We start from the raw sequence: 13,118 nt of genomic DNA, 5'->3' as shown, positions 1-13,118 counted from the left end.
ATAACATTATGTGGATTCATTGCATTTGAGTGTACAACCAAGAGTCCGCAACAACCGAACCAATGCTGGAAACACTTAAAAATTTACTTTTACAATCTTGATAAAACATTTTTATGTAAACCTCTTTGCAATAGCATATTTCTATATTTTAGAAATATTTAAAATATATAAATAAATAATTGCATTGTAGTCCTCATATGTAGTTTTAGACTAAAAGACATAGCCTAACATTATTAATCAGAATAAGTGACAAGCAACAGCAAAAAACGAATGGCCATCTTCTTCATAACCATTTGGCTGTCACAAAAACTCAAAAATCATTAGACTAAAGACTGACAAACTACCAGGGGATGGGTAAATTGGTAAAGATCTTGATAGCAGCAGATCATTTTATATCAGTTGAGACTTATTTGTGAAGTGCAAGAAAGTTGATGATCTTTGGGTATAAAGCAGGGGGTCTCCACTTTTTAAAAAAAAAAAAAGAGTTTGAGAGCCACACAAGCATACATAAAGTGCCACAAGGCTGTGATTGGCTATTTGGAAGCCTCTGTGTGGAGTGGAAGAACACAGGAGGCTGCACTTGGCAGTACACCTAGTTACAATGCGATTAGAACTTGCCTCCAAGGTTGGAATTCAAAAATAAGCCCCTGCTTTGAGCAACATTCAAGGGGTTGATGAGCAATATGTTGTTTGCAAGCCACTGGTTAGGAAATGGAATTATTTCATGGCAACTATCAGACAGATGTCATCAACATATATTTGGTTAGGATAACTTGTCCACTCCTGCAGATGGAACTGGAACATTATTGATTGCATAAAAATAAACTCACATGGTGCTTAGATTGATGCAATTTTTTAAGCAGCATCATGATCAAAATTCTGACAATTCTACTCGTTACTAGAAGCTCCAATAATTTAGTTGTTCTTCCCTCCATCCACCACCACTTCTTGCAAAAATATTCTTATTCTTAAAACACATGTAATTGTGATTCCTATGATGTTTTAAAAGTGCAATACATAACAATAAAGTGAACCTACTTATTGGTAGCCACAGTTGCTGACCTTGGCGACCAAAGTAAGTAATTTAAATGTCCGAGAGGCATAAAACTAATTCGATAAACACATACATAAAAAATATATTTCCCTAGACGTACTCCATGTCAGTACGTTACGGGATAGCCCCTCCTCCCTGCTCCAATTAGAAGGAACCTCCCCAAGCCTTTAAAAGGCCACCACACCCACCTACCGGCGTCTTTTTTTTCCTTCTCTTATGCTTTGGCTTTGTTCTCTGAACAAAGGCCTCAATCATTAGAAGCAAATTTTGTTTTTCTCTTTTTATGCCTAGGAAAGCATTAGGCCTGCCCGGAAGGCGTCCTAGGGACAGGGGTTTTGGTCCATGGGACCTTTTTTCCCCCCAGCACACTACCTCAGACCTGGAGTCTTCTGAACTTCAGCTCCTGAATCAGGTAAGGCACTGAGGTGCAATGTTTGCTACTCCTTGTCTGCCTGTATTTCAGTTGCCTTCCTGTATTGCTATCAAGAGCATTGGGTGGCAGGTGCTTGTCCCCCCATTCGTGTGCCCTCCCGACCTGCCCAGAGGGCCTCAGGCGGCACTGGTGTATGTGGCCCCTACACCCATTTTTACGAATGGGCGAGGGAGGTGCAGTTAATTTAGGCTAATTAGTTAGGGGCCTGAACCTTACTGCCCCCTGTTACCTTTGTTTTATTTTTGTTTTAATGGGGGCAGGTCATGGCCAACTGCCTCCCTCAACAGACTTTCCTAAGGTGGAGGTAGTTAAAATAATAATAAAAAAAATAAAAAATATAAAAAAGTTTCGCTATAGGCTTCATATTATAGCAAACTTGGGCCTGTGCAGGAAGCACCAACACTAATTATCCAATTTGCCTCAGTATAACCCACGCAGTTGCTTTGGGTTCCCTGCCTATGCAGACACCAGCTGAGTATAATCAACCCCCACTGAGTGCAGACACCAGCTGAGTATAATCAGGTCCAGCTAAAGCAAGTGGAGATGGCTCCGCCCACTCTCTAACTCAGCAAGCGAGGAAGCTGCAGCCTCAGGTAAGTCCTGCTGTTGTCAGTAAACTTGTGAGGCCTGTTTTCCTGTTAACAATAGAGTGTCCTGGAATTTGTGACATTAAAGGGTCAGCTTCCAGCCTTGCATAATGAGCAGCAGGTAAGGAGTGTGTCCATATGCTGTTCTGCAGTGTACTAAAGTCTAACTAACTGCTTGCATGCTATATATTCATATGCTTATCTGCACTGTGCCTGGTTATGATTGTTTCCTGCCTGAAAGCACAAGCCATTTACAAATAGGACACCAGTAGCCCTATTGAATATGGATCACTGGGCTGGGGGGCTGCTAGGCTCTGATATATACTTGCTATAAACATCAGATAATCCATAATATGTATTGCGCTATTTTTGTTCTGCATTCTATGTTTTGGCTATTGCTCACATAGAACAGGTAGCCATAATGGAGGTCGAGCAAAGGTCTGGCTGAATGCTAGGGCCCGATATAAGCTTGCTCTATACAGCAGCTAATCTAAACTATGGACCTCATGTTTCCGTGATTGTACCTGTGCTCCTATTTTGTTCTACAGCTTAAGCTCTGGCTATTGCTCACAGGTAAAACGTGGCCCTACAGGATGTAGAGCACAGGTCTGGCTGGCTGCTAGGCCCTGAGACATGCTTGCTCGAAGCAGCAGCTAATCTAACTATGTATTTCATATTGCTGTGATTGTACCTGTGCTACTATTTTGTTATACAGCTTATGCTCTGGCTATTGCTCACAAAGAACACGTAGCCCTGCGATATGTAGAGCACAGATCTGTCTTGCTGCTAGGTCCTGATACATGCTTGCTATAAGCAGCAGCTAACCTAATTATGTATTGCATGTTTTCTGCAGTTTACGATTTGGCTATTTCTCTCATGGAACAAGTAGCCCTAATGGATGTAGAGCACAGGCCTTTTGAGTTGCTAGGCCCTGAGATATGCTTGCCCTAAGCAGCAGCTCATATAAACTATGTATTTCATGTTACTGTGATTGAATCTGTGCTTATATTTTCTTCTGCAGTATATACCCTGGCTATGGCTCACCTGGAATAGGTAGCCCTAAGGTATGTAAAGCACAGGCCTGGGAACGGCTAGGACCAGATTTACGCTTGCCCTAAGCAGTAGCTAATATTTTATGTATTACATGTTGCTGTGATCATATCTGTATGCTCCTATTCTCTGCAGTATGATATGCTCTAATTATTACTCACCTTGAACCAGTAGCTCTAATAGATGTACATCACTGGACTGGGTGGCTATGAAGGTCTGATATAGGTTTGCTCTGACTGCAGCTAACCTAAACTATGCATTACATGGGGTTGTAATTGTTTCTGGGGTACATTCAGGTTTAATCCAGATGAGTACTGATAGGAATACCTACATATGAAGGTCTTTTCATTCTATGGCATTGCTCCTGGGATAAGATATGGCTTAATAAATTAAACACTAGGCAATATTTTTTCCCGATGGCAGGTAAGCTTAACTTTGTCTTGATAAGCACTACAGGAGTTCTGAAGCCTGTCTGTCATAAGGATTGCTGGGTTAACAATAACCACAGGTATGTACTACTTTTGGGACCATTGAATGTAAATTTTTCCAGATTCAGCAGCCTTGTATCACCGATCACTGCCTGAACGAATGGAGGACCAGATAATTGCTTTGCCCAGTCAATTGTGCAGTCTATTACTACCCACGCAGCTCGAGCTCTGGGGTCGGGTACTGTGCTCTACCAGGAGCTTAGGACTCTGACCGAGGTACATATTATTATCACATATTTTAATATATGCTTGCACCATGGCCCACATCCTGCAGGGGGATTCTACTGCCTTCAGAACAAATGCTCAATAAATGGATAAACTCCATAATACAACTGGTCTACCAAGCAACATATATGTTTGCATCTATAAGAGGGCCATAGGCAGGTGCATATATTTTATTATTAAGGCATGTATATGAGTGTGTATATATGTTTGCACAGATATCTATATATGATTTGTGTCCTTGGGATGGGTTCTTTTTTGGAACCAGAAACGTTGGCTCAATAAACCTATATTTTTATGCAACATATAGTATTTTTGAAGATTCCTGGAACAATCAGTACTTGAACTCTTCATCCATAAATTTCACTATAGCAGCCAGGACATCTGGCTAGTTTCGAGGGGTGCAACCTGTGGAAATTCCATATTCCTAGGTTTAAGGAAGAACAAGGTATACAGTTCTCTATGCTTGGCTGAAGGATCCCCAGATGTATTTCTACCGTTTTTTAGGGTGACTCCTTGGTGCCTCCTACAAATTAGAGAGGGGAGCTACTACCCAGTGTTATTCCTATACTATTTCTACTGATATTCTTAATGTCAGGATAGAGGGGACATTTTATCTGCCAATACAGGGTGTCTATAGAGACAGGGTACACATACATATCAGGCCACTGGGAATTTGCATAAGGTATATATTTCAAACCAAGGGTTTTCAGGCTATAGGAGTCCTCCAAAGTGTCTTGTTAGTCCATAGAGATGACCTCTGTTCAAGTCTGGCCCAGGATAGGGATATTATGCTTATACTACCTTATACTATCATCAAAACGGCTTTGTGACTTAAGGCTCTGTGTCCAGAAGGCACTTATTTTGGGCCCATTTATTTTATTTATTTATTTTTTTTTTCTTCAATTCTCAAACCCCTAGTTAGTGGTTTTTTAGAATACAGGGCCGGCTGTTCTTCCATACCAGATAGGTAACTGATTGGACAGCAGATGGAGGCATCCTAGGAGCGTTAATTATTTTCCCTCTCTATGTCTGTGCCCTCTTGGAACACCAGCAGTTTTGGATCTTTCCTCCTCACAGTTACATACTGCAGTTGCTACTTATCCTATTGCTTCGGCCGAAAATGTACTTGGCTCTTCTAAGCAGGATCATAGTCTTCCCTTAAGTGGGACGGTTGCAGTCATTACAGTAGAGTGTAATCTCTTACCACTTCCAGTCATTAATTTCATTGAGAATGAATTAAGGATAGTTTATGTATCTGTCCTACAGGTTTGTCTAGCTTCAAATGGGAGGCTTGGAAGTATTTTTTTTGTCTGTTTTGACCATGTCTGTCACATTATTCCCTATGCTAGGGGGATTACATTTACACCTGCTGAAAATTGCGTCTGAAACATTCGCACAGAGCTCAATGTCCAGGTAATTTCCAGATACAACACTCCTATTATCCTGGTTTGTTCTCGGATTCACATTCCTGTGCTACTCCTGATACATATGACCCAGCATTACTCTAGTAGATCAGAGGCCCTTCTGACACTTACTGGAACATCCATAGTGTCCCTCCAGTTCCAAGGTCAGCCTCAACGATTAAATATGTAGTATAGTTGATTCCACATCTAAGTGGGTCCCTTATGGGTAGAGAGAACACAGGTTTGTGGGTGACTATAAACATTTATCCAGGGCATATAATCTGCCTCCATAAATCTTGGAATTAGTCCTTTAGTTGCACTGTGGTTATTGGGATCTGTAACCTTAGGGGTATTCAGTTATACCTCTCAGAGTACTAGGTTGGGTCAACCAACAGGGGCTCTTTCTTAGGTACTGTAGTTGCTCAACTCTTTACAGTTAATTGAGTCTGCCTCATCACAGGACCTTACACAGGGTAAGGAATTCTAATCCCAATTATTTTCTCAGGTGCCCTTGTCTCCGATCTTTAGGATCTGCTTTCTGTTAGAACAGTCCTGACTAACATGCATTCTGATATGAAGATATTTATGGTACTGGCCTTGGGTACCTGAGGGTACATTGGATATCCTACATTTATGGATATATCCTAAGCAGATCATTTCTATATTGTGTCTGTTTTGGGTTCTTACTCCTACCAAGTGTTTCTTACAGGTACCTTGCAATGTGCACTGAAATTAGGCATACATGTGATGAATGCTTTTTGGTGAGTAGGAGAGTAAGTATTTCAGCTTGCTGAATTCGCCTTTTACAGGACTGTCTTCCTCTCTCTCTCTTCTGGAGGGTGAAGTGGTGGTTAGTGAGCTAACTTGTTCCTCACTCTCAGTGGGCTAACATCTCTCTCTCGCGCTCTCTCTCTCTTTCTCTATAGTATATGCTATACTATAGCTCTATTCTTAGCCTGGTGAACTTATTCTGGGGTTTTCACCTGGACTCTCTATATTAAGGTAAGGAGTTTGCATGATGGTGGACTATCTAGTCAGAGATACTCCTTTCCTTATTACAGTTTCTTCTTAAAGCATATTCCCTCCCATGGGATAACGTTAACTTGCTATGTCCCGTAACGTACTGACATGGAGTACGTCTAGGGAAAAAGGAAGATTATTTCATACTTACCGAGATCTTCCTTTCCTAGACGTACTCCATGTCAGTACACCCGCCCTTTCTTTTCCGGTAATTTAAGAGCTTGTTACAAAGACGCCGGTAGGTGGGTGTGGTGGCCTTTTAAAGGCTTGGGGAGGTTCCTTCTAATTGGAGCAGGGAGGAGGGGCTATCCCGTAACGTACTGACATGGAGTACGTCTAGGAAAGGAAGATCTCGGTAAGTATGAAATAATCTTCCTTTTTGCTAATTTAGCCACTTGCCAATACTTCTGATACTACAATGCTTCTGATACTAAAAGTAAATTTTTATCATCACATTTAAAGGAAAACAGATCTAACAGAATTACATTTTAGAGCATTCTTACCTCTATTTGCCATAAAAATTTCTACAGCTGTGCTTTGCAGCAGGTATCGACGTGAAAAAACGGCACGGATCTCTGTGAAAAGCCATTTTCCATGCAATCCTTCAGTGTAGGCAAGGATCTAAAACAAAGTAAACGGGAAATAGTGGTTAATTTAAACTTGCCACGATGCAGTTGATGCTCTTGAATTGTATATATGATATTTTGCCAATAAGTTAAAGGGCAGATAACAAGATTCTCAATTACCTCTGCCCTGCCCTCAAATCAAGTAAATAATGTGGAACAATAGGATTATATAAGGAGTTTCGACAAGTACTGAAAACGTTTTACCAATCATCCAAGTAGCTTCTTCAGTTCGGTTGAACGGTTGAAGGATAAGTGGTGAAACGTTTTCAAGAAAAACTCTTAGGGGCAGATTTATCAAAGGTCGAATTTCAAAGTAAAATATACTTCGAAATTCGACCATCTAATTAAAATACTTCGAATATCGAAGTCGAAGGATTTTTCACAGAATTTGGCCATCGAACGATCGAAGTAACATCATTTGATCGAACGATTAAATCATTCGAATCGATGATTTTAGCGTATGATCGAACGATTTTACTTTGATGTGTAAAGACTTAGAAAAATGCATTAGAAGGACCCATAAGCTAACATAGCACTTCGGCAGGTTTAATTTGGCAAACTATTAAAGTCGAAGTTTTTTTTAAAGAGACAGTGCTTCGATTATCAAATATTCGAATATTCAAACTATTTTACTTTGAAACTAATTCGAAGAAAATTTGAAGTCGTAGTATCCTATTCGATGGTCGAAGTATCCAAAAAATTACTTCGAATTTTTTTACTTCGAAAATTCCCTTGATAAATCTGCCCCTAAATGTCTACTTGACTTTGACTTAATTCTACTAGATTTTTCTACTACTGCTATTTTCATCTGTGTTTGATAAACTCTTATGTGAGAATGGCCAGAATCAACTTGCATTCAAAGTATACTTTTGTTCTCAAAGTTAAATCAAGAATCCAGTCAAAGCCATATAATTTTCATAGGTCAAAAAATTTATCATAATGCTCATAACAAGTTTAGGTACATGAAAGCCCAGAATTGCAGTAAGACCATATACCATAGAGTCCATTTTAAGCAAATAATTCTTAATTGTTTATATTTGTTCTCTCTCTCTCTCTGTGATAATAAAGAAACCTTGTAATTCATCCCAACTAAGCCACATGAATCAATATTAGTAGCAAAACAATCCCATTAGGGTTATTTCACTGTTAAGTGATTTTTTAGCAGACTTGAGAAATGGTGATACAAATTATGACAAGATCTCTTATCTGGAAAACCCCAGGTCCCAAGCATTCTGGATAATAGATCCTATGAATATGAAACTTACAACTTGCACCAAACATATAGAGATTTTTCATCTGTGCTACAGCAATGTTTTGATTCTCTTTCACTAGATATGAGCTACATATATTCATTAATTTTGAAGCTTCACAATGCAAACCTGGCAATAAGAGATGCAAGCCGTTGCTTAGAAACTTTTTGATTCGTTTCTAATTTGCTGGTATTAAGATTTCAAATAAATATTGCCCCAATGTTGCTCATTCTTAGTCATCCTTTGTCACAGCAAGCAGCCCAAACTACAGGCCTCTAGATGCTCCTAATTTACCACTGCATCCAAAGCCTGGTTGAGGATAATGGAGCTATAGCTGGAAGGAATAAGTATAGGTATTCCAGCTCAAGCACATATAAATGTCTACTAAACAATTCTAAATATAATTAAATGAACGCTATCCCTTCTAGACATAACTATTATCTTTTAGTTGTCTTTTATTACAGTATGCATATTTTGTTCTACTAATAAGGAGCTATGTGAGCTCATCCCATTTGTAGGAAAGCCATACAAATTGCATACATTGTATTTTGCAGAAACGCAGAAAATTCACCCAACATCTCTACCACTTCAAAGTCTCTGGAGTTCAATTAAAATAGGATTAGGTGGAAGATTGCCTTCAGTGGGACATTGTTTCAAGCTCTGACAGCACCCTAGACAGAGGTCTAGCCCTCCAATGAACCAGTTACCATGGAAACTATGTTACTATCTTTACTCAATCGTTATATTGTCAACTTTAGTAGTTTAAAAAGATATACAGGTACTGAATCTTCAATGCAGACAAACATCTCTGAAATCAATATAATATATCTTCATCATACAATGCACAGGAGTGTCTAAAGCTTGTGTTTCAGTTTTCTTTAAAGAAAACAGAGGATATTTTCTAGGAATTCAAATAAGTCAATGTAAACTTCAGTCTAGATCAAGTCTACATTTGATAATCTTTGGAAGGCTCTGCTCACATGGGGTACTACTTTGTAGTCTAAAATAAGGGCAGAAGAGGCATCTGCACCCTGACAAGTTTCATAGGGACACAGAAAGAAATGAAACAAAACACTCCATTGCCTGGACACATACAACTAAGATAATCAGTACTAGGTCCAGACTGGTAAACTCTAGATTGAGTCCTCCAAATGTCACTGAATTATGACCCTGACAAATTCAAATTCATCTGAAGGTTGACATTCCTGGTAGTGATGTTTTCTCACAAGTCCATTCAACTATAATTAAGGGGGGGATGATTCTTCTATAGTGCAGATTACAGTATGGAAACTATCCTCTAATTCTGCACCCCAATGGTAATTCATAATATTCAGCGCAAAGATCAGTATTTTTTTTTTAGTGTTTTACTTGATTTGAGGAAACATTACTTTTCGAGTCTATTAAAATATTTGAGATTTTGAGCGCCCATTGAAAATTAATGGAACAATGTGATTCTCAAGTTTTCCATAAAAAAAAAAAACTTGCCAAACATTCAGGCACTTTTTTTTCTCTAAATAAGCTAGTAAAAGTTGTGCATTTCAGTACAATTTCAGACATCTTTTTCAAAGTGTCTAGAAGAGCATTCTTCGGATTGAGACCAGCATGGCGGCGTATGCTCAGTTGGAGCAATATTCTGTCTTGCGACAACTGCTCACACGCCGGTCTCATTACGAAGATTACTGAAGTGGCTGAGGATGGCACCAGTGAACTCCGATGCCTGACTTTGAACCAAGGGGTAAGTAAAACATTAGGGGCATTTGCCTGTGGTAACACTTAGGCTGAAGGGAGGAAGGAGGGGGGGGGTCTATGTAGGGTAAGGGCGTAGGGTTTTTTAACCTTAGGCATTTGCAGTTTATACAAGATATCATATATCTGGTTCTATACATGTTCTTGTTAAGATACATTAACACCTATTCATCAATTTCTCAAACATATTTACATCTGCATTATTAATGGAAATAAGTGTTCTCATATATTACACCTCCTAGTGGAAGAGAAGAGTATCAATTCTGTAACCAGAAGGTTTTGGTTACACAAAAACGCATCCCACAATGAGCCAAGGGTGTACCTATGCCGAAAATCTCTGCATTAGAATTTATGACTGCTTGAGCATTTCAGCTCAAGCAACAGAAAAAAATAAAACATTTTTACTACATTTATTAGAGGACGTAAATGAAACCACGACTAAACTCACAAACTCTAAGGACACGAATGTCATTGAATTTATTAAAAGATCTGAATATAAAAAGTGCAAAAAAAAAAAAGCTGAATGATGTGCTAAAATCTGAAAACCTCTAAAAGTTCAAATGGATTAAAAGTGATCCAATAAAATTAGGCAGATCCCACTGTTTTCATGTTTTTTTTCACGTAATAAATTTAGCATTTTTCGAGCTTTTTAGAAACACGCATTTTTCGAAATTCATGGGGAAAAAAAATTAGCAATTAGATTAATGTGCCTCAAAGAGCGAAGAACGTTAAAATAAGCTGCAGTTGAAAGAAGCCATGGAGAGGGCATTATCTATTCCAAAACAGAATGCTGTAATAACTTTAAAATGGGCATTTATTAAAAAGTGTAAAAAAAAAACACACAATGTATCTATTGAACCAGGCTTCCCAAAATCTTATATGAAGGCATAACAGAAAAATAATCCAATATGAATACATATTATCTATTCCCTTACATTTACTAGTACAGTCACATTTTTAAGTATTTCTGTGTAGTCAAACCAACAATAGATAGCATATTTAATCATGTTTCATTAGCATCTAAACGAAAAGCAGTTGTTATAATGTTAACTGTAACTGCCATACTCAATGAATGCATTTTAAATAAAGAAATCCAATATGACCTTTAAATCGATCGAGAACAGATGACTCCAGAATCCAGTCTGGGACTGAACAAGTCAAGAGCTTAAAGCAACTCATGTTTTCCTTCCGATTCCTGCAGGAGATGATAAACCCGCAGTACATGATGTATCGGCTCATTTTATCTTATCGCTTTGTGGCTGGGTGACAATGAAGTTCATATTTCACTACATCCCATTGAAAACTGGGAAAATGACTTGACCTTTTGAACTGAAATTTCACAAGAGGACAGAAATTCTTCTTCGGCAAGGCAACGCCATTTTTCAGATGTCAACCTTTAGTATAGCTTTAAAAATTAATTTCATTTATATTAACCAATGTATTGATATTTCCATTGAATGCCATTTGATACATGGAAGAGAGAATAGCCAATTGCTGTTGGCTCAGACGGGTAAAGCTATTTCATTTAAAGCTTATGTGGCAGGCAGATTTACAGTGAGTGAAATTCCTCTTTTGTTACGTAATATTTTTGCTTGAACACAGCACTGAGCCTGCAAATAATTCAAATAGAAAACATACTATTGTACTTTAAATCTTGATAACAGAAAAGTAAAGAAAATACAGGAAGGCATAATAGTTGCTGAATTCATCCAAACAGTTTATTGTTAACGTAAAGCAAATGAAATATAGTGCAAAAAAAAGTTAGGTGGCAGTTCTCAAGCCACCCCTATACTGGAAAAATCATCAAATGTGGCTACTGAGAGTGGGGGTTATGAAGAGATGAAACATTGTCAAAGGATTTAAAATAAGAGCTAGAGAGATGGACAACCAAGATACAAGGAACAAAAAGAAAAGGTGGTGAAAGAGTCCAAGCAAGCAGGGATGGAAAACCGAAGGTTCAGAACAGCATACAAACATGGAAAGGAGTGATTACTCCTTTTTTATAGCAGAGGGTGGTATATTAAAAACTGATGAGAGATGGATTCTTAAGGTAGCCATAGAGTTTTAATAGACCTTTTCGTTATCATAAGACCAACCATATCTAGAAACGATTGTCTAAATATACGAATTGTCCATCAACTAAAACGACCATTTCAAGTGATAGTCTAGTTGAAGCCAGGAAAACTGTGGGTTGCTGCCTGCTTGGCCCTGCAAACAATTGGATAGATTTCACTGTGGACAATGAAAATCTTTTAACCTGGCCCATGGATTTTCTGACCAACGTTGGACGAAAAATTGTTAGATGCGTGATTGTTAGGTGCCCACTAACCTTAATAATAATTGTGGGATCCACTAAAATCATCATTAAGGAGAGAAAAATCTTAAAGTCTATGGCAGGCATTTAGATGCCAATAGATTAGCTGCAACAGTACAAGCTAGAATGCTACATTTATTCTGTAGAATGTTTTACCATACCTGAGTAAACAGCTCTAGAAACTCTCTGTTTGTTTAGGATAGTAGTTGCAGTATTAATGTGGTGTGACATCACTTCCTGCCTGAGTCTCTCCCTGCTCTGGGCTCAGATTACAGTAGAGAAGGGAGGGGGGTGGAAGAGGAGCAAACTGAGCATGCTCTTGCCCAGGGCAATGAGGTTTAAGATGAAAACAGGAAGTCTGATACAGAAGCCCATGTGTACACAATAGAAGGAAAGAAATGCAGTGTTTCTTTTGACAGGGGAGCAGCATTACTTTGGGGGTTTACTGGTATATTTAGATGGACCTTTCTGATAAGGCTTACTTAGTTTCAACCTTTCCTTCTCCTTTAAGCACATAATAGTCACAACTACATAACAACAAATGCCTAATAAAAGTGCAGATGTCGCTAGAGTTTTCAGTGTAACCAAATATCAAACAAATTCAGCTTTACCCTACTGTATATGTACCTGTTAATTAAAATCTCATTGTATTTGACCCAAAAGAGGGAGTATTAAAAAAATGAGGATGTTGCTTTACTTAGAATGGCATGCCATATGCAGCTCTCTTCCCACAGAATAAAATTGTGGCTTCTAGTGGTACGGGTTATTGTCATCACCGTGGTATCTCTGGGAGGATTGTATTGATCAAAATGCCTAGTGATAGGTGTATACTAAAAAAATTCTGCTATATGTCATTTACATTTTTACATCAATATAAAGTTATAGGCAGGGAGGGATTGCACAGAGTATTAACAAGATCTTA

General features: G+C 38.5%; 1 protein-coding gene across 1 annotated transcript in view; it reads right to left on the bottom strand.

Moving 5' to 3' along the window:
* LOC108704343 (lipopolysaccharide-responsive and beige-like anchor protein) overlaps positions 1-13,118 on the bottom strand; it is a 369,752-nt gene that overhangs the window by 110,063 nt on the left and 246,571 nt on the right. The window contains exon 40 of the mRNA XM_041579550.1: positions 6,764-6,881. Within this exon, the coding sequence (XP_041435484.1) occupies positions 6,764-6,881 (118 nt within the window). The remainder of the gene's footprint in view (positions 1-6,763; positions 6,882-13,118) is intronic.

The sequence above is a fragment of the Xenopus laevis genome, chromosome 1S (genome assembly GCF_017654675.1).
Source record: "Xenopus laevis strain J_2021 chromosome 1S, Xenopus_laevis_v10.1, whole genome shotgun sequence".
Lineage (NCBI taxonomy): Eukaryota > Metazoa > Chordata > Amphibia > Anura > Pipidae > Xenopus > Xenopus laevis.
The sequence above is the reverse complement of the archived record's forward strand: the minus strand, read 5'-3'. Positions and strand labels throughout refer to the sequence as shown.